The sequence below is a fragment of the Carlito syrichta genome, unplaced genomic scaffold (assembly GCF_000164805.1).
Source record: "Carlito syrichta isolate Samal-C Ts95f unplaced genomic scaffold, Tarsius_syrichta-2.0.1 Scaffold314728, whole genome shotgun sequence".
In the NCBI taxonomy this organism is placed as follows: domain Eukaryota; kingdom Metazoa; phylum Chordata; class Mammalia; order Primates; family Tarsiidae; genus Carlito; species Carlito syrichta.
In genome coordinates, this window is record NW_007258824.1 from 258,308 (window position 1) to 281,485 (window position 23,178).

Consider the following 23,178-nt stretch of genomic DNA (forward strand, 5'->3'; position numbering starts at 1 on the left):
TATAAAATAAAATATGACTATGTTTACAATTAGATTATCTCCTCTATTCTTCATATTTGAGAGACTTTATACTTTATCTTGCTTATTAGATTGTCAAGTTCTTTATTACATGGACAATATTTAAATTTAATTATGTGTGATGTTTATTAAAGCTTGGCACTTGATAAATAAGGACAAGCATGAAGTAGCTAGCTATAACTGACGAGACATCTTCCTTGTGGAAATGGTTTTTTTAGGGAAAGCATACTGACATCCATCAACTAGATTTCTTAAATGTTCTAGGTAAATCCTTTAAATGTCTTGTACTTTGTGCTATTAAACCAATATTTTTTAATGCCTTTGGAAACTTTTGTATTTCAATGTATTAAGCATTACATCTGAAATCTTACATAATTATAGCATTTCTAAGGCATTTTTTTAATATTGTCCAACACCAAATGTCTGGTTCATTTTTCACAGTGTTCTGGCAGAGGGAAAACTTAAAAGCAACACATCAGTAAATCTTAGATTTAGTGTGTGAGAATTATGGGAGCTGCTTGCTAAAAATGCATAATACCCCTTTGTTTCTGCAGAATTTTCAGAATTATGAAAGTGGAGGCCAAAACCTATATTTTAAGTAACAGATTGCTTCTTAACTTGAGAATTGTTGTTTCTGGTTGACTGCAAAGGGTAGGCAGGCAGTGCCTCTAAAAATGAATGAGAAATGAAGGTGAGTATTAAAATTCTAGGGAAGACTCATCATGGTTTCCTTTTGGACTCACCAGGATTCGTCATTGCAAATAATAATTACAGGAAGCAAACACTCTGTATCTCTGTGAGTTAGTAAGCAGCATAAGCACTTCCTAATCTATAAGCATCTATAGGTAACAGCCTCATGGATGTGCCACTATTTTTGTGTCTCTTTCTCACTAGTCAGTGAATGTCTCTGAGATAACGACTAAGTCTTTATCTTCAGATCCCTAGTTCTTTACAAAGTACTTGGTATGGTAGAGGCATTTAGGTACTAGATCAGTGAATACATTAATTTATTCATTTACTACAGAAATACCTATTGATTTCCTACCATGAATCAGACACTATTCTAGGGGCTACCGATACTGTGGCGAATAACACAACTAATTGAAAAAACAAAATCCACATCTTCAGGGTTATTTCTTCATAGTAAGATGCAATCATAAAATTGTCTTTCTGTCTCTGAGAGGGTTTGGAGGATTACAAAGTTGATGTTTATTAATTGACTCAATTTTTTGAGGAAAGGATAAAAAATACAACACAAAGAAGACTGTTCTACAAGCCTGAGAGAAAGGATAAAAAATACAGCACAAAGAAGACTGTTCTACAAGCCTGAGAGAAAAGATCAATTTTTATTTGATTGCATTGTTCTTTTAGTCTTTTTAAAAAATAAATTTGCCTAAGAAAAGAACAATTTAGAGAATCTCTAATGCCAGTGAATGAACTGGGATTATATCAAGTTGATGAAGCATTATGTCAACAACGCACTGATAACTCATTTGAAACTCCGTTTTCTGCTGGGTGTTTACTCAAAGAGTACCATAAATCCTACCTGATCTCTTGCTCTTCACTGGTCAGACCCATTCCAAACGTATGATGGATGTCATAGCAGGAGTTGCTGTCTTCCAGCAACCTAGGATGTGGTCAGGACAGAAACCATACTTCAGTTCATGGCACTCAACAAATCAGTATTCCTGATGTGGTGATGATACTTAAGTCATACTTACCCAACTTTCTGAAACTGCTTCTCCAAGTTGTTCCAAACATACCTGATTTTCTGCACTTGGATGCATCGTAGCTACAATTAAAAATGTGACAGAACAGGTGTAATTCACAATTAAAGTCCATCAAGAGAGGGGGGCACTGTTCAATGCAGATTACCATGTAGGTCTCACTTTCTTTGATAAATAGCTATCATTCCCAGCCCAACAGTGTGATATTCAGGACTTTCATTCAATAAATACTTGTTTTTATTATTTTTCTGCAAGCATGCCACAACACTGCACTCTTTAAATAACTTACCTTTAATTCTGGCTTTATTACAGCTTTGTTTATGACAGAGTGGCGATCAACCACCAGGGGCTCTTTTGGGTTTTTGCTTACAGGACACTTCAGAGTGGATAAGTAGAGGCAGAACACCTTCTTCCTCATATATCTTTGAAATTCATCCTAGAAAAGACAATCCAGCCTGTGAAATTCTCAAGTGTTATTCAATAATGTGTTCAATCAATCAAATATCTATCAAGTGCCAGCTAGACCAGTGGTTTCCAAAGTTTGGGACAAACCTTTGTCCCAAACAAGAGTATTAGCATTATCATAGAATTTACTAGAAATACAAATTCTCAGCTCCACCCCAGACCTAGCTAATCAAAGACTCTGGGGAGTGGGGGGGGGGGGGGGGGGGGAGTAGAGGCACCCGTCTGTTTCCAAATGATTCTAATTTACACTAAAATTTGACAAACATTGTGCTAGAAAATAAAGAGAATGATATACTTTTCAGGAAAGCTTTGCATCCAGAAAATAGTCTCTAGCTCGTTTAAAATGACATCTAGATGTTTAAAATGTCTAGTATTCTCCAAAATACATATTTCTAGAAAAATAAATGATCATTTCCACGTTATGTTCTCTAAGCTTTATAATACTGACAGGTACTTCTCATGTAATGACTAAGAACATTGCCAGTTAGCCTGACATGGTAGAAATTTTCCCAGGCTGAAGTGGAGAAAATGCCTTTCATCCTTGGGTCAAAATAAGAGATAGCAAATGGATTGCAGAGATAATTAGACCATTTCCTGTTTTGGTCTAGGGAAACTCTAAAGAGAGGAAATCTACCCTCTTTAATGTTAGCCAGTCATTGGATATGACACAGATGTGACACAGAAGACAGGATCACAGCATTTGAAATAGGTAACAGAAGGGCACGCACTGTTGTCCTCAGTAAAACAGTGTCTGCTTCTTGCAAGGGGCATGGGATGCAGTTGGCCCACACCCTCCATTGAGGTCTCCAGTAGAACACCAACAGAAGGCCCCCGCAGGTCAGCAGGGATACGAGAAGACAGAGGGCTTTCCTTAGATTCTGGGTATGGTAACCAAACACCTCCTAGGGAGTAAACAAAAGTCACTGTATTTTTCTTATTTACATAAACATATTATTGTCTTTCAGAAAACACACACTTTAGATGGAAAGGTCTCCGTTGGGAGAAAACATTTGGTTTTAGCTGGGTGAATCAAATTGACTGCTTGCAGCTGTCAGCTGATGTAATAAAAAGAAAGGACTCTTTTTATTACCCTGGCATAGGGAACTAAAATATTAGACAGAGGAGTAAGAAGAACACTTATTTGCTTCTGTATAGTCGTGAGTCACCTCAGATTTTCATAAAATACTTCATGTTTTGAGCCAGACTAATTTTATTTAGGCATAAGGTACTTAAAAAATGTTAATATAAATGTATTGGAGGAAGATGATAAAATTGTAACTGAGATGTTTCACACTCATATAACTTGCTTTATCCATTTAATTTGTAACATGACTGAAAATGATTGAAGGTATAAATAAATGACTGTTTTCTAAAACAGTATGAGGATATAAATTAAGGAATTATCTATGTACATAAAAGTCTTCCAAAAAGCAGTTCATATTTATTATTCTGATAGTAACATGTTAAAATATTTGTACTTTTAGTAGTAGGTTAGTCAATATTTGCCATAAATTAAATAAAGACTTGAGCTGAGGTTCTAGGAGAAAAATTAGCCAAACAATAGATTTGTTTTTTAAAGGCCAGTTTCTAATTTCCAACTTCTACAATGAAGTTTCACAGTATTGTTTGTGAAATTTGAAAAACTGAATTGTTAATTTTTCAGACACTGAGGAATGCTGATTATGAAGATGTATTTACTATACTATTATTTGAGGTTCTGCCATTGTTGTTATTTGTGTTTTTATATGACTCTGAACTCCCACATCATAGAGCTATCAGTTTTGATGATAGAATACCCTGAATTTCATGCTTGTTTAGAAAATACTATAACATATCTCTTGACTTAATTCTTTGGAAAAAAGATTATCTTCAATATGATTGTCTTCATCAACTTTTAAAACAACTCTGTGGTAGATCAAGACTGTAATCATTGTTGAAAGTGATCCTTAAACATGGTGGGAAGATTACAGTTTTAAGAAACAGAAGATAGAAGTTTGAGTCATTGTTCTGCTCATTAATAGTTATGACCTTAGGTAAATAATTTCATCTCTAGGGATCACAATTTATTTCTCTACAAAACAATTAGAAATATATGCCTTACAGGGTAGTTGTGCTCAAATGAGATAATCTCTGCTTAAATTCTCTATGAGGTAATTATAATATTAAGATTTTTGTCCACTGATCAGCAACACTATCAACACCTGGAAGAATTTTTTTCATTAAGTTTAGGGATGCAGCCACTCTATTTTGAGATTATTCATGATAAGGTTTAAATGTAACTTAGAAACTTGCATTTTTAAGCATATTTTCAGCTGAGCCTCCTCTCTCTTTCTATATTCCCTCTCATTCTGTAAGTTTGTTTTAGTTTTATTTATGAATTATAGTTATATTAGGCCCAAATAAAATGTATATGCCAGTTTACATATTATGTCATAAATATACATTCTTTTATCAGGAGTTATTCACAGAGGGTTACTGCCAAAGCCCAAGTGTGTATGAAAATACAAGCAGAACAATTTGGAATTTTAGTCTAGTTTGTAGCTCAAATGAGCTCATTCATAAATAACTTTCTCTTTTTCTGTTTATTTACACACAGCAAGGGCAGTCATAATAACAATGATAATACTGGCAACTCTTCAGTTCTCTGCTGTGCAACTTTTTTTAAATGGAAAAATAAACTCACAGGGCTAGCAAGACAGCAATGAAGTCACTACAGCTACATACTGCTAATGACCTTGTGAACTGTAATAATTTTTCTTTGTTTTAGAAAAAACAAGGTGACAATGTTCTACCCCTTGAATTAGTACTTCTTCACTTGAAAATATACTCTAATGAAATAATAACTAAAGGAGAAAGTGATGTACATAAGATAGTGCAACATTAGCTATAATAGCAAAATTATTGAGAGAACCAAATGATGGCTAATGGGTCAGTAAGTTGTGAAACATCAAAACAATGGGCTGTGGTAAAGCCCTTAAAAACAAAATCCATAATGTCAATGTAGAAACCTGGAACATTCTGTGATATAATGTTAAATGGAGAAAAAAAAGAGAACAAATCGAATAGATGGACAACAAATAGCAACATTATGAAATTCAATCCAACCATATCAGTAATTGCATTAAATGTATATGGCATTAATACTATGAAACAAAGATTGTTAGACTGGATATTAAGAGACCCACTATATGCTGTTGCTGTTTACAAGAGACTTTTTTTTTTTGAGTGAGTCTTACTGTCTTCCAGGCTAAAGTGTAGTGGCACACTCACAGCCACTGCAGGTTCAACCTGCTGGGTTTAGGCAATCTGTCCACTTCAGCCTTCCAAGTAGCTGGAACTACAACAGGCACACCATGACGCCTGGCTAATTTTTTGATTTTTTGATTTTTTGATTTAGGTCTTGCCAAGTTGCCCGGGTTGGTCTCAAACCTGGGGGCTCAGGCAATCCTCTTGCCTCCGCCTCCCAAAGTGCTGGGATTTAAGCGTGAGCCACCGCGCCCTGCTAAGAGATATATTTTAAATATAAAGAAGCAAATGAATTAAAAGGAGAAAATGTACTATGCAAACACTAACAAAAGGAAGCTGATATAACTATATTAATATCAGACAAAATATATTTCTTTTCAGGATATGCAAAGAAATATGAGAGAAAAAGAAGTATATTTCATGAGCAAAAAGAGTAATTCAACAAAAAGGCGTGACAATCCTACTTGTATGCACTTAAAAATAGTTTCAAAATTTAAATAGCAAAATTGATAGAAATAAAATCTGTTAATTATTGGAGATTTTAACATACCTCACTCAATAACTGATAAAATAGACAGCAATTTAGCAAGAATATAGAAAGTTTGAACAACATTAGCAAAATCCATCAAATTGACAAATAAAGAAAATTACATACAACAACTGCAGAATTCAAATCTTTTTTTAGGTACACATAAAATATTTACCTAAACCAACCATATTCTCAGACATAAAGTATGAAGACATTATAATTAAATTACAAATTAACAACAGGATAATAACTTTAAAATCTCCAAATGTTTAAAAATTAAACAACATATTTCTAAATAAGACATGTAAGTGAAATAAGGAATTATAGTAGACACTAGAAAATCTTTTGAACTGAATGAAAATAAAAATCGAGAAAAAAAATTTGTAGAACGCAGTTAAGGCATCTCTTAGAGGGAAATTTATAGCTTAAATGCATGTTAGAAAAGAAAAAAAAGTTTGATTTAGCAAAGTAAACTTCCAACTCAAGAAGTCATAGAAAGAACAGCAAATTAACCCTCCCAGAATATAAGGAATATCATAAAATGAGTGCACACATGAATATAATAGAAAGCAAACATACAATAGAGAAAATTAACAAAATTAAATTGTTATTCAGAAAAGATTAATAAAATCAATAAAGTCATAAATATGAGTATTTTTATAGTTACTAAAGAAAGTTAATGTATAATTAGAAACCATTCTGCAAATAACTCTTCAAGCACAAGTGGCTTGTAAATACCTTAAAATATTTAAAGTAGAAGTGATATCATTCTTGCACAATTTTTTAATAAGGTGAGAATGCTTCCAACCTGTTTTATAAATCCAACATGCCTAGATACCGAAATCTGATAAGTATGTTGCAAGAAAGGAAAATTATAGGCTAAGCTCCATCATGAATGTAGGCAAAATATAAAATAAGGCTAAAAAATATTATTTAACTAAATCAGTGATATATTAAAAGGGTTATACATTATTATAAATGGTGCCCTAGGAATGCAGGGGTTTGAAAGTTAATGTACTTTGCCATGTTAACATTCAGGAGGAATATGAGAAGAAGGTCATCTCGATAGATATAGAAAAAGACTAAAGAAATTCAACACCAATATATGATTTTTTTAAAGTCTCAGCAAATGAGAAATAGAAGGAATCATCCTTAAGCTAACATTATTCTCAGTGATGAAATATTGAACATTTTCCCACTGAAGTCACAAGCAAAATAAGATTGTCAGCAATCACCACTAATATTTATGAGTACAGTACTGGAAGTCTTAACCGGTGCAGTGAAGCAAAATTTAAAAAAGAAAGAAAAGTTATAACAATTGAAAAACAAGAATACACTATGTGTAGATACTTTGGTCATAAGCATTAAAAACCCCAAATATTGTACAAATTACAAGAGTTAATAAGTGAATTTATTAAGGTTTCTAGATACTAGACAATATAGAAACACCAATTTTATTTGTATATACTAATAATAAACAATTTGAAAATTAATTAAATACCGCTTATAACACCATCAAAGAAAAAGCTCAATTACTTTGCAATATTTCTAACAAAGTTGTGCAAGACCTTTAAGCTGAAAAGTGCGTACCATTGCTGAGAAAAGTTAAAAACCCAAATAAAGCTTGGCTCAGTGGCTCAGCCTATAATCACACGTCTTGGGAGGCTGAGGTGAGTGGATTGCCTGAGCCTGCGGGTTCGAGACCTGCCTGGGCAACTTGGCAAGACTCATCTCTACAATAAATCAAAAATTAGCCAGGCGTGGCAGCGCATGCCTGTAGTTCCAACTACTCGGAAGACTGAGGCAGAAGGATCGCCAGAGCCCAGCAGGTCGAGGCTGCGGTGTCCAGGAGCGGCCACTGCACTCCAGTCTGGGCAACAGAGTGAGACTCCAACTCAAAAAAAAAAGCAAACAAAAAAAAACCAAATAAATGGAGAGATGTATTAAGTTTGGGGATTAGCCATTAACAATCTCATTTAAAATCTCATTAGATTTTTCTGTGGTAGTTAATAAGCTGATTCTAAAATTGGTATGGAAATGTAAAGGATGTTGGATAGTCAAGACAGTTTTTGAAAAGAACAAAGGTGGAGGTTTACATCATTGGAAGTGAAGTCTTACTACAAAGCCTCAGTAATTAAGAGAATAAGGTATACACAAGTATAAAGAAAAGGAACAACAAAACAAAATAGAATCCAAAAAGAGATCTCTTCACTTACAAGGAGGGAACTACTGCAATCAGTGGGGGAAAGGTTGCTCAATAAATAGCACTGGAGCAAAATGAATAATGCTGGAAAAAATGAGGCCATCCTCTCCTCCCTTCCACTGATTTACACCATATGCAAAAATTCATTTGAGATGGCACAAATATGCAAATGTGAAAATTGAAAAAATAAATCATCTGAGAAAAAACATAGGAGAAATTTTCTTATGAATTTTAAGTAGGTAAATATTTCTTAAACAGAACAAAAAGAAAGACAAAACATATATTTGACCTCACTAAAATGAAAGGGTCTGCTTGTCAAAGAAGCTCTGAAGAAGATATTAGCTATGTACATATTTATCTATATCTACGAAAGGCCTCATATTTGAAATATACAGAAACCTACTACAAGTTAATTAAAAATAAATAAGTACACAAAACAAGTGGACACAACTTGAATAGATATTTTGCAAGAATGGATTTTCAAATGGACTATAACACTCATGAAACTGCTCAATATCATAACTTATTAAATACAAAATATAAAATAAAGCTACAATGATATGTCACAGGCTGAAATGACCAAGATAATCCAAAAAAGAAACCAGGTAGAAGGATTTACACACCATATTTTAGGACTTACTATGAAGTTACACAATGATACAGTGGCACAAAAATATAATCACAGAATCACCAAAATTAAAAAGATTATATTATATAAAATTTAAAAGATTACAAAGTCTTGGTAAAGATAAACAGTAACTAAACTTCTCATATGCTGATGGAAGTGTGAACTGGTACACATATTTTGAAAAACTGTTTTGCTAATGATATGACTATGAGCTAGAAACGCCACTCTTAGATTTTTACACAAGAGAAATGAATGTATAGATTTTTCCTAAAAGATTTGTACAAGGATATTCAGTTTGGCTTTATTCATAAGAGCACAAAACTGGAAACAATCTAAAGGTTCATATCATGAGAGAGATAAATGTGTTTTAATATAGTGTAATACTTCATAAAACAGAATTAATTTCGTATGCATACATCAGCATAGGTAAATTTCACAGACATTTATACTGAGTAAATGAAGTACTATAAAACAATATACAGTTCTTCATATGTAGTTCAAAAATGAGCAAAATTAACTGATGGTAGAAATAATTGAACTGTATATTTAAGATCACTGCACTTTATTGACACTACTGTATTTATATGCCACAAAGAGTAGAGAAAGAAAGAGAAAGAGTAAGGTGAATTTGTTTATTGTGTCTATTCCGAACAGATGGAAGTCACTTTAATGGAAATAGATTGGGAAAGAGAAAAATACGACAAAATTTGAGAAGTTAATAAAAGAAGAGTCAAGGAGAGATTTCTAGAAGAAATAGGAGGCTTGGCAACCTGGGAAAACTGTAGCTATGCCCTGGTGTGGATGATTGGTAAGAGCTGACTTTGATTGAAGCAGAAGTAATATCACATCCCTAATAAAGAACTACCAGGTTAAGTGGAGAGGTTTCTGTAAAAGACAGTGCTTATGGCTGGGGACACCTCAATATCAAAATGTCAGCAAATTTTTTTTCTTTGTTAAAAAGAAGAAGAAAGAGAGACAGAGGCAGAGGGGAAAAAGAGAGAGAGAGAAGACAGAGAGAGATGACAGAGGAAGGAAGGGGAAAAAAAGAACCCTCATACACTGTTGGTGGGAATGTAAGTTAGTACAGCCACTGTGGAGAAACAGTATGGAGGTTCCTCAAAAAACGAAAAATAGAACTGCCACATGACCCAGCAATCCCACTGCTGTGTATATATCCAAAAGAAAATAAATCAGTACATCAAAGAGATAGCTGCACTCCCATGTTTATTGCAGCACTATTCACAATAGTCAAGATAGGGAATCAACCTAAGTGTCCATTGACAGATAAATAGAGTGCACCAACCGTGTCCTGGATAAAGAAAATGTAGTACATATACAGCATAGAGTACTACACAGCCACTAAAAAGAACAACATCATGTCCTTTGCAGCAATATGGATGCAGCTAGAGACCATCATCCTGAGCAAATTACCACAGAAACAGAAAACTGAATTCCACATGATCTCCCTAATAAACAGGAACTAAACACTGAATACACACAGGCATAAGTGGGGGAACAACAGATACTAAGGAGAAAGAGGGGTAAGGGTTAAAACAAACTTGCACATGTACCTGCTGAACCTAAAAAGAAAGAAAATGTTTTATATAGACACAAAGGAATATTATTATTTGGCTATAAAGAAGAATTAAATTGCAGTGGCTCACTCCTGTAATCGCACCACTTTGGGAGACAGGCAAAACGATTGCTTGAGCCCAGGAGTTCAAGATCAGCCTAGGCAACATAGCAAAACCTTGTTTCTACAAAATTCAGCCAGGCGTAGTTCTGTGTGCCTATAGTCCCAGCTACTTGAGAGGCTGAGGTGGAAGGATCTCCTGAACCCAGGAGGTTGAGGCTGTGGTGAGTCATGACCATGCCACTGCCCTCCACCCCCCTCCCCAATTAAATCCTGTCATTTGCAACAACATGGTCAGAACTGGAGGACATTATGTTAAGTGAAATAAGCCACGCACAGAAAGACAAATTTCTCATATTCTCGATAATATGTGGGAGCTAAAAAAAATTGAATTCATGGGGATGGAGAATAGAATGATGGTTACCAATGACAGGGACGGGTAATGGAGATGGGGGAGAAAAAAGAAGGATGTTAATGGATACAAAACTACAGTAAGATAGAAGGAATCAGATCTAGCATTCGGTAGCACAATAGGGTAACTATAGTTAATAATTTCTTGTATATTTTAAAATAACTAACACAAAGATATGATAAATGCTTGAGTGGATGGATACCTCATCTACTCTGATTTGATCATTACATATTTTATGCTGTATCAAAATATCACCTGTGTCCCATAAATTTGTATGTACAACTATTATGTAGTCATAATGATAAAAAATAATTTTATAAATAATAAAAGGGATGGACAAAGTGGCTCATGCCTGTAATCCCAGCAATTCGGTAGTCTGAGGTGAAAGGTTTGCTGGAGCCCAGGAGTTAGAGACCAGCCTGGGCAACATAATGAGACCTCATCTCCACAAAAAAATTTAAAAATTAGCTGAGCATGGCAGCATGCACCTGTATCGACTGATGCAGAAGGACTGCCTGAACTCAGGTGGTCAAGGCTGCAGCAAACTGTGATCCTGCCACTGTACTCCTAACTGTGATCCTGACTGACTGAAAATAATAATAATTAATAAGAAGAATAGAAGAAAAGGAAGAAAGAAAGAAAAACGCTTATAAATACCAGAGTAACTTTCTGAAATGTGTGGTTCCTTGAGCAAAGATGAATAGAAGCAATGCTTTTGCTTCTTTGATAAATAAGCCTCATAAACCTTGGTAAAGCTCTTTTCTAGATCATTTCTCAGTTTTCCCAGGGGTATGTAGCTGGATATGGTACTTGAAATTTTAGCTAAAGAATCATTGCTTTCTCTGGCATTCTTTTAATCAAGTACTCTCAATCAACTTGCCAATGTTCATATGATTAAAGTGTATTGCAGTATATGTTTCCATTTTGACCAACTAATCTCAAGAATAATTTGAATTTGCTAAAGTATTATTCTTCTGATGCAGAGTCACTCAGATTTATCCTAAATGTTTATGCACCCCCAGTAAAACCCACTAAGAAATACAGGGTAGAGGAGGGAGGCAGAAGCAGTATTTGTACCATAAAAGGGAAATAGCTGGGCTCGGTGGCTCAGCCTGTAATCCCGTGCCTTTGGGAGGCTGAGGTGAGTGGATTGCCTGAGCCTGCAGGTTCGAGACCCGCCTGGGCAGAGAGACCTCATCTCTACAGTAAATCAAAAAATCAGCCGGGCGTGGTAGCGCATGCCTGTAATTCTAGCTACTTGGAAGGCTGAGGCGGAAGGATCGCCGGAGCCCAGCAGGTCGAGGCTGCGGTGGCCGGGAGCGGCCATTGAACTCCAGTCTGGGCAACAGAGTGAGACTCCAACTCAAAATAATAATAATAATAATAATAATAATTTGAAAAAAAATAGAATTCAAAGGTGTTGTAAATATAAAGATATTGAAATAGGATGGGAGGATCAGAATCCCAAACTTATTATACCTGGTTCCCTGTAGTAAAGTGATTTTTGCAACCCATTACCTGTGTGATCTCAGGATTTAACGTCTCTAGGTCTGAGTTTCCATCTCTTTACTTAGGGGAATGTTAATAGCACACACCTGGAAGAGTAGTGATGAAGATTAAACGAGAGGTGTAAGATGTTGAGAGAAAAAGCAGCTCAGTCAATATTAGCAGGTGGTTCTTTAATAGGTTCTGTCAAAAGAGAAGAGAGGTGACTATTGCAGTTTTGAGATACAGTATACCAGTTCATTCTTGGTAATGGAAACGGGCTGTGTTTGATGAGGCCAGGAATGCAGATCTGAAACCTGGTATTTGAGTTGAGTAAGCACAGAGGTTATACCCCTCTTTACATAGATACGATTTGTATTTTCTCTAAGCAATGGAGTACCTTTACTTTGTGTTCTGGAATCCTGTATTCCAGATCCCACAGTGCTAATGGTACCACAGCCCTAATGATCTTTTTCTAGGCCCAGAATACAGAGGAAGTCGAATGGGTTAAGGGTAACAGTGAAATATGCATATACTTTCTGACAGAGGTTGTTGCCTAAGGTCACAACTTAGTGCTGGGTTCCCTATCTAGGGCTGAGACCAAGGTTTCTATTCTTTATGTCCCACCCCATAGCCTTCTGGAGGTCTCACTTCTGTTCCTTGCTCCATCGTTTACCAGCTATGATTTAAACTTCCTGAACTTCAGATTTTTCATATGAAAAATGTGACTGGTTGTAAAATGCAACAAAAGTAGTTCAGTGTAGCAGTTACAAGCTGAGGACAAGGCATGAGAAAACCAAATTCAAATCCTACTTCCAACACTTAGCCATGTGTATGAGACTCTGGTAATCCTCTTTTCTTCTCCTGATGCTTCAATTTCCCCCTCTATATAATGAGATAATAACAATAACTATCTTCTAGGGTTGTTGTGAGAAACTAATGAGATTATGCATGCAAAGCATTTAGCACAGTTCCTGAAACATGTTGAGTACTCAATATGTGTCGAGTTAATTTATCTTGGGTAACATAAAAGTCAATACAATTTCAGTAGATTAAAAGTGGCTAATCCCATTGGACTCATTGTAAAATGATTTGACCACAGGCAGTAAGCAGAACTAAATATTGTTTGCCAATGCTGTAGTTGTACTTCTAAAAGTGATTGATCCAATGATTTAATGAAGTTTTTGCTTTCCCAAAGAGCACAAGTTGTCAAAAACAACAAAAACCTGCTCAATTTGTAGGATAAATACCAAATTGATTCAGATAAGCTAGATGTATTAACTACATACAGAAACACACACACACACACACACACACACACACACACACACACACACACACACACCAGTACAATCATTCTTTAATTGTACAGGAGGAAAACAATGTAAGAGTAGTGTAGCAGAGCATCTTAACTTCTGATACTTATGTAATTTGGCTTTGTATATGTCACTTAACTGAGACTCAATTTACTCAGTTGTAAAATGGATATCTGAGTGGCCACTTCATAAAAGTTAAATGAGAACATACATTAAGTACTAGCACATAAAAGACACTTTAAAAACATTATATCCCTTTCTTCATTTTCTTTATAGGTAGCTCTTATACTTGCCATCCAAAATGGAACTAAGGAAATTTAAAAACTATATCCTTTTTGTTATTTTCTTTATAGGCAGCTCTTACATTTGTCATCAGAGATGAAACTAAGATTGGCAAATTCCTTAGGAAAGGAGAATTATAGGGTACAGATTCATCTAAACATGGTTTTTTCCTCAAATCCTCTTTTGTTGGAATCGTCTTAGTCTTGTGGAACCAACCTCTGGGATCTCTTTCTGCTTTTCCCCCTGAATTTTTATTGTGTGCAGAGCACTAGCATTTATGGAAGACTGATGCTGTGAACAAGTTCCTTTTTAGTTGTCATAAATCCTTTTATTCTTATGTTCATTCTCCATATGTGTAGCCATCTAAAACATCTGTTGAGTACCCACCATGCAGAGGCACACTAGTGTGTGATTCAAATCCTTTGGAATGGGTATTTTGGGTTAAAGCTCATAGCACTTTCACTTACTCAAACCAAGATTTATTTTTTTTGAATTTTTAAAAGATATTTCTTTAATATACATCAAAAGGCTCAATCAAAGACTTCATTTTAAGAAAACAAAACAAAGATAACAGCTCAAGATCAAGGAAAGGACAGACTAGCTAAAGGAAAAGATAAAATAAAAGATGACACAGGAAAGGTTGTGCAACCCAAGTCAGGGCTCCTAGCTGGATAACTGCTTTGAATAGGATTCTTGCAGGTACTTCTTAAAAGCTGTGGCGTTCTTCCAAAGCTTGGCAGCATGTGTTTTTAAAGGGCTATCGATGTTGGGTGAAAACCAAGCTTCTTACAGTGCAGAATTACAGATGTATTTACTCAATCAAGACATAATAAAATTAACTCTCACTACAAGAGCACACTTCTGTCAATGGCAAAGCTAGTTTTCCTTGTTAGTTGTTTTTTGATTCTTTGTTTTTCTGTGCTGTGTTAGGCTTTTCCATGGGCAAGAATGTTACAATAGTCTTAGAACGAGTTAGCTTTTTCTGTGTAGACCTCAAATTTTAGTCACTTGAATCAAGGTTGATGAGGTCCTATTTCTATGTCCTTTTATGTGACGATAATTTATCATGATTTATCTTTTTTTAAAGCAACAATCACAGTGCCAAGTCTCTATTTATTATTAACAATCGGCCTTTTGTTGTCTCTGCCTGTTGATATGCCAAATGGTGTTCCTTTACATGTTGGATGGGAGGACATTCTTAAAACTCTACTCTTTGATTTCTACCTCTGCCAGTGCTTCGCGGTTCTTCTCTTGTGTTTTTTTTTTTGTCGGAGTCTCACTCTGTCGCTCAGACTGGAGTGCAGTGGCCGCTCCCGGCCACCGCAGCCTCGACCTGCTGGGCTCTGGCGATCCTTCGCCTCAGCCTTCCAAGTACCTGGAACTAGAGGCGTGCGCTACCACACCCGGCTAATTTTTTGATTTATTGTAGAGATGAGGTTTCACCAAGTTGTCCAGGCGGGTCTCAAACCCGCGGGCTCAGGCAATCCACTCATCTCAGCCTCCCAAAGGCGTGGGATTACAGGCTGAGCCACCCAGCCCAGCTGCGGTTCTTCTCTTTAATGTTGGAATAATATTGTCCCTAGTTAATTTATCATGTGAATATTGTCATTATTCTCCAACCTTCTAGTATATGTTTGGTTTGGTTACATGTAGTAATTTGAATTAGTTGTCACTAATTTCCAAGCATTGTTAATTATAGTTTCACATATTATGCTCTACATTCATGCCACGGAGTGCCCTTTGTGTAGAAATATAATGTTTTGAATCACTTTCACTTTTATATATGCTTAATAATAAGAATTAATCTTTCTTGAGTACTTACATGTCATTTAATTCTTATAACAACTCTATGAAATATGCGTTGTTATTTATTAAAATACATATTATTAATATTTATGAAGGATTATTATTTGTAGATCTAAGAACAGTCTTAGAAATGTTCAAAATAATTATTGAATAGTTAAATCTATTAACTTTTCACCTGGTGCTTTCTTTCTTGAGTAAGGAAGACCCTTCACCGTCTAGCAGTGTGAACCAAAACTCAATACCAAAGAGAGGAACTTAGTTTCAATCTCAGCTACAGGGTGACAATGCCAACTGGTACTACTATAACAAAAGTGCTAACATGTGGTCTTCCTGCAAGTAAAAGTGCAACTAAGGTCTTTTGTTTGGTAAGGCTAACAGCGAGAGAGCAGTAAGCGTGGGTCAAAAAATAATGAGATGCCTGGGCTGATTTGCAGGGACAATTTCTGGGAACAGAATTTGTCCAAAATCAAGGGCATAGTACAACATGAAATGTTCTGTTAAAAGTCATTTGTAGCCGGGCTCGGTGGCTCAGCCTGTAATCCCTCGCCTTTAGGAGGCTGAGGTGTGTGGATTGCCTGAGCCCACGGGTTCGAGACCCGCCTGGGCAGGCGAGACCTCATCTCTATAATAAATCAAAAAATCAGCAGGGCATGGTAGCACGCGCCTGTAATTCCGGCTACCTGGAAGGCTGAGGCGGAAGGATTGCCAGAGCCCAGCAGGTCGAGGCTGCGGTGGCCGGGAGCAGCCACTGTACTCCAGTCTGGGCGACAGTGAGACTCCAACTCAAAAAAAAAAAAAAAAAAGTCATTTGTACAATAAGAGCATCGCTAATCAGGGTTGGGGAGCTTTCTCAGAGTTATTTAGTTCAAATTCCTCTCTCGGAAAAAACAGCTATATCCCATTCTTTGCAGATGAGCACCTATTCTCTGCTTAAGATAGGATTTTCATTTCCTTACAGGGTTGCACATTGTCTTGTTGGACAGCAGCAACGGTACATTCATTTTCCATTACATAGCACACTTAGTATTTTAAAACAGCACAAATTTACTATCTCACCATTTTTCTATGAGTTCAGTGTCCAGTTAGCAGGGTCTTCTGCTCAGCACCTCACAAGACTGAAGTCAAGGTGTCACCTGGGCTGTGTTCCTTCTGGAGCTCAGGAATATCTTCATGTTCACATGGTTGTTGACAGGATTCAGTTTCCTGCAGCTTTAGGACCAGGGTCCCTTTTTCTTGCTGATTTTTCATCTTAGCAACCATTCAAAGTTCCTTGCCAAATGGTGTCTTCCATTTTCAAAAGTGCAACAGAGAACCTCTCTTGCATCACATCACTCTCATGCTTCAAATGTCTCTGACTTTAGGAAAGACCCAGTCTCTTTTATGGTTTGCCTGATTAGGTCAGACTCACTCGACCTCCCTTTTTATTACCTCATCTGAGTTCATGTTGACTATACCTGTAAAATCCTTCTTGCCATATAATATAATGCAATATAATTGTAGGAGTTATAGCTTATCATATTTATGTGTTCTGCTCACACTTAACTGGAGGGGTGGAGGGGATTATACAAGGGCCAAAATCTTTGCAGGAGTGTCATGTTAAGATTCTGCCACCACAGATGATTAGGAAATTCTGCCGTAACAAAAATAAATCAGGCTGGAATCTGCCAACCTTTACTTTGTTCTCCACATCAGCAACTCAACTACTGGAAGACGGCCACCATGATTGTTCTTCAGGGAACTGTTCCAAATTTCTTTTAAACAAGTTCTTATTTCTGGTGAACAGATATCCCTCCAAATACACTACACTTCTTGAAATTTCTCTGAAAGTATGTGTTATAGGATTAAATATAACTTGCTAGAGATTTTCTAAACAGTACAGAATTATAACTGAACTATTTTTATTTCTTCTATATTGCAGAACAGACTTCTATTAAGGCATTCCAGGACTGTTTTATAGCTACATCACATTGGCAACTAAAATTTGGCCATGATCAAATAAAGTCCTTCAATTACTTTTTCTGTATAGCTACCAAGCCCAAGTCATTGATACTCTCACTTTGTAGTTTGATAATAATTTAAAAGCGAAACTCAATAGTGAGGCCTGTTATACTGCATCTTGCCAATTTCTCTCCTATAATCCAGCCTAGAAAAATTTTTGAATTTTGATTCTGTCACCTATATGGTTATCTCTCCCTTTTAGTTAGGTATCAGCTGAAGATTGATAAGCTTACCTTCACTTCATCCAAGCTGTGAGTACACATGTTGATTGAAAATAGGAGAGAGCCAGTAGGGCTAGCTTTTCCATTTCAATTTCACTTTTCAATTTTAATCTCTTGTAGATTTTATTTTATTTTATTTTTTGCTCCTTTAATGGAGGGTGAGGAATATATGACATCATATGTATAAAATAATCTAGATGTTCAAAATTCCAGATTCATCTTAACAACTCTTGACATGTTACTTTTTTTTTGTAGTGATAGACTTCAATGATCATTCTTTACATTTTAATCAGAAAACAGGAAATATGCTCAACATCAATCTCACCTAATATACATATTCCTTCATTTTCCAAATTGCACATCTTAACTCCTGACTCCTTGCACATAAATAAACCCTTTTATTTTTTATAGCTTTTCCCACATTTCATATGTAATCCTCACAAAACCTGTGAATCAAGAGGATTAGTGGTATTGTTCTTAGACAACTAGCAAGGACCAAAAAGATGTACACAATCATGTGATTAGAGAAGAAACTTGATGAAAGGCCAGATTTGTTGCCTAAGTCTAGGGCTCCTCTACTGTTAGCAGAAGAAAGTTGCCATGAATTATCATGCTCCCCTATCAGCTCTGCATCCTCCACACCAAACAGCCATTTTGTTTCTGGGGCTGTTCCCATTTGTCACTTTCACATTTATGGTTGGTAGGTGTCTGTACAGAAGGGAAGCACAGATGGAATGGTTGGGCTTTGCAACTGATATGAATCAAAGCAGCACTCATGGCTCGGGTGGGGACAGAATTGAGACCATATTCAGAAAGTCAATGTGGCTAGAGGGGACCTTAAAGAGAGGCTGATGTACACATAGTGTACCTTCAGACATGCCTGGCTGAGCAGGGACATCATGATTATTTTTCTTCCCAGAAGGGCATAATGATAAAATAATGCCTGTTAGTTGCTGATAACATTCCCAACTTTCCTATGAAGTTTCCACAAAACAGCAGTCTGGGAAGAATCTGTGCATGCACTCACACATGCACAGAGAGAGAGAGAGAGAGAGAGAAAGGGAGAGAGAGAGAGAAAGGGGGAGAGAGGGAGAGAGGGAGAGAGAGAGAGAGAGGATTCCTTGGACGCATGATGTTTAGGAAATATAGCATACTGTAGTGCCCTCTTAAGAGAGCACAAAGATCTAAAATATGATTGGTTTGACTGTGTCCACAAAAGTTCATGCATTGAAACTTAATCCCCAATGCAACAGTATTGGGAAGGGGGGTGCCTAATAAGAGGTGATTAGGTCATGAGGCTCTGTTCTCTTGAATGTATGAAAGTTGCTATCATGAGAGGGGGTTAGTTACCGCTAGAGTAGACTTGCAGAAACAAGCTTAGTCCCCTCTTGCTCTGCTTTGTCTTGCTTTCTTGCCCTTTCACCTTCTACCATGAGATGATGCAGCAAGAAGGTCCTCACCAGATTTGGTGGGGGGAGTCTCAATCTTGGACTTCCCAGTCTTCAGAACTTTAAGAAATAAATTTCTTTATCAATTACCTAAACTGTGATATTCTGCTATAGCAACACAGAATGTACTATGACAAATATATTCAAGATTTAAGAAGTTCTGCTGTCACCTGCCTAACTGTTTCACCTAGTATTTCTCTAATCTAATTGGTAGGGAGAATAAGGAGATGTGTTATACCTATTAACAATGTTACTCAGCAGAAGATATTTTTAGAAAAGCTGTATTACCTCATTTAATGCTCACCATGATACCAAACAGCAGGTATTTAAGAGGTAAAATAACTTGTCTAACAGAATCAGAATTCAAACCCAGGTCATCCCAAGGCCAAATCCCATTCCATTAGGCATTAAGCTGTATAGCCTGAAAGCTTCAGGCTCATTTAGGGTCTGTGTTTTAAAGGATCCTGTGGCTCCTGAGAGGACTCCACAAAAAGACAAGACAAACTGACTGCGAATAGAGAGGTTGAGGGAAACATCTGGGCAGGGCACATTTTTAGGAAAAAAGCAGGTGAAAAAAAGGAGCCGGTTGGAGCTAGGTGGTATAGGGAGGTTGGGGAGTGGGCAGGAGTATGTAAGGAAGGACAGTAAAGGTCTGTACAGTGAGGGTACCTATTTCACGAGCTGTTGTGAGAGTAAAATGATAAAATGAAAACCTGTTGTCAAGAACCTAGCACCGTGTGTCTGCAAAGTAGGCACTAGCTGTTCCACTTCTGGAGGAGTTAGGGCCTGAGAACTGGAGACAGGAATGACAACTGAGTTCAACTCTACAGGTGAATGAGACGATTTAGGTCCATGCTGAGCTCAACAAAATATTCCAAGACCGCACTTGAATGATCTCATTGGTCATCCCCATTCACTTAGGTTCTTCATGGGTGTTTGATTGAAGGAATTTATTATTTGCCTAAACAGTGTCTAATGTTCATCACAATTCCTCTCGTGATCACAACTGATCACTCACTTGAAATGATAAACGCAAGTAGAAGTCAGGCTGGGTCATGGGGAACTTCCAGGAAAGGAAGAGCTAGTGGGGAGAGGCTGTCAACCTCACAGACTGAAAGCCCCCAAGGCTGGGACTCAACCAAGCCCAGGTTTAGTTTGACCTATGATTGTTTTTAAAAAATGAATTTGTTGTTCAAATTTATGATCAGGCTGTATCACATGAAAATCCAGATTTCTAGCTTCCCTTAAAAAACCCCAACAGGCCTGACAATACTAGGTCTGTTGACTTGCAGGACAGCAGTCACCTGGAGCTAAGTCACAGCTTCCTCTTCAGCCTGTGCCCTTGGGTTACCACAGTTTACCTGACTTACCAGATTTCCTGATCCACCAGAATACAATTTGCATCTGTGCTCTCAACCCAAAAGTAAGATTTGTGAAAGAGAAATCTACAGACCTTTTCCTTCCCCAGAATGCCCTGACAACACGGGGTGAGCTTAGTGGGAGTCCTCATAGAGGCTTTTGGTGAAACTTCTCCAAAGGTACTTGACCACCCACAAAAAAGAAAGAAATGGTGGCACCTGGCCCATTGTTTAATCCTTTAATTCCCATGTTCCATCTGTTATTGGGAAAATTAAAATATTGGGCTCTAAACATAAGAAATATAGCACTAAGTTAGAGAAGAAGAAAGAGCAACCTAAGTTTTTCATAAACACTTATCTACATGTTGAATGAAAACATCAAAGCTGACACAGTATTGCTTAGCAGTGAACACAGGTGAATCGTTTTTAAGTCTTTAAATTCCTTCCCTCTGAAAATGTTAAAGCACCATTACCAAACTCAGCATAGTACAATAACGCAAGCCACAAATGTGAGCCACATTTGTCATTTTAAATGTACTAGTAGCCACCTGTAAAAAGTGAAATTAATTGTTACAAAAGACTTTGTTTAACTCAAACTATCTAAAGTATTTTCATTTCAATATATAACCAACATAAATATTATTGAGATATTTTACTTTTTCTCCAAAGTACTGTACTTCTCAATCTGGTGTATATTTTACACATAAAGCATATTTTTGTTTGGACCAGCTATTTCCTAGTGCTGAAAAACCACACATAGCCAGTAGCTACCTTCTTGGACAGCACAGATGTAGATGAAATTATTTCTTATCCTTAGATTAGCAAACAAGGATAGGTGGAGAAAGAGCTGGTATGAACTTTTCACAGATCTCACGGGGAACTGGGGAGGCCAGACAGGGAAACTGACGGGATTCTGACGCATGAACCACATTCTCCTGGTTCTTTTAGCTCCCAGTGTGCTCTCATTCTGAACCTTCCCCATCTTTGTCACCCTTTCTCATAGCACACGAGAAAGAGTACAAGGCTGGGAAAAAAGGGAGTAGGCTATCTCTTACTGGCCAATGACCTAGGGTCAGTTACTTAACCTCCCTCTCAGATTTCTTTTCAATAAATTGGATTAGTTTCTTTCACTACTGAGTTCTGAGGATTAAGTAAAATCATAAATGCAAATTCCTCAGCACCAAATAGGCACTACAGAAGTTTTCACATTTTTAATGATTATTCTTCAAGATTTATATACATTTGGTGAAAAGGGCAGTGTGAAAAAAAAGTTGGAGAAGTGAGAAAAAAATTTTTTTTCATATGTGAGAAAATCCCAGGCCATATTCTTTTCTTTCTTCAGTACGTGGTGCTCAAAACTTCTCTCTCCTCTTATAAGAAGCATGACCAGCTCAAAGCACCCTGAGCCTAGATTATACAGACATATCCAAAACATAAGAATAGGAAAAGAAAGAGTTGCAGTTTTTGCCAGTTTGTCCAATAATATTCCAACCTAAGAGGGAAACACCCCAATGAGCACCATGTGGGAAGGTACCCCAAATACTCTGCAAAATGTCTAAGGAAACTTCACATGGTCCATGGCATGTGAAGATGGCAAGACCTCCGCCATCCAGAGGACATAACTTTCTCAGTCCCTTCTGATTTCCTCACAATAAAAGGGTACCTTGTGGCTCCCAAGAAGCCTTGTCAGATTTAACCCCTTCCATGCCTAAATCTAGCATCATCAGTGCTACAGTCCATTGCTCCTGCCCATAGTCACTCTTAGAAGACTAATAAAAAGAAAAGACTCACCAGTTCATTCTCCTCTCCTTGGTTGAGCGTAGCCCAATGGTCCTTCTTACTGTTCTCCTCCATTTAAACCAGAACTGTTAGGGTGCCACCTGGTCAGAAATATCAAAACCACCTAGTCACTGCTTATCATCACCTTTCTCAGGTGCTTTTAAAATCTCTTAGTGCAAACCTTGCCTATTAGACTAACAAAGGAAAGAAAGGAATTCTTCTCCTCAGCAACAGGATTGACCTGTTAATCTATCTGCTTGTTGTTTTTTTTTTTTTTCTCTTAGTATTTATTTACTAAGCTAGATGTGAGTGCCTCCAGACTTAAGGAATGATGGAGGAAAACAGTTGTTGAGCTAGAAAAATAATTTTATATGCTATCATAAAATGTCCCAGCCAATGAATTGAAATGGATACCTTGCTAAAAACAGGAGATAAAAATATTAACCAGTGAGAGATGTATAAAAACCCTGTGAAGCCGGGCTCGGTGGCTCAGCCTGTAATCCCGCGCCTTTGGGAGGTTGAGGTGAGTGGATTGCCTGAGCCCGCAGGTTCGAGACCCGCCTGGGCAGCGAGACCTCATCTCTACAATAAATCAAAAAATCAGCCGGGCGTGGTAGCGCATGC

At 36.9% G+C, this 23,178-nt stretch overlaps 1 protein-coding gene across 1 annotated transcript in view; it reads right to left on the bottom strand.

Moving 5' to 3' along the window:
* The window catches only part of ATP13A5 (ATPase 13A5), a 115,659-nt gene extending 93,011 nt beyond the window's left edge, over positions 1-22,648 (bottom strand). The window contains exons 1-5 of the mRNA XM_008071809.2: positions 22,567-22,648; positions 2,939-3,112; positions 2,035-2,181; positions 1,740-1,810; positions 1,565-1,645 (exon numbers count right to left, since the gene is read on the bottom strand). Coding sequence (XP_008070000.1) covers positions 1,565-1,645; positions 1,740-1,810; positions 2,035-2,181; positions 2,939-3,112; positions 22,567-22,629 — 536 coding nt within the window. The 5' untranslated portion in view covers positions 22,630-22,648. The remainder of the gene's footprint in view (positions 1-1,564; positions 1,646-1,739; positions 1,811-2,034; positions 2,182-2,938; positions 3,113-22,566) is intronic.
* Positions 22,649-23,178: the final 530 nt, after the last annotated feature.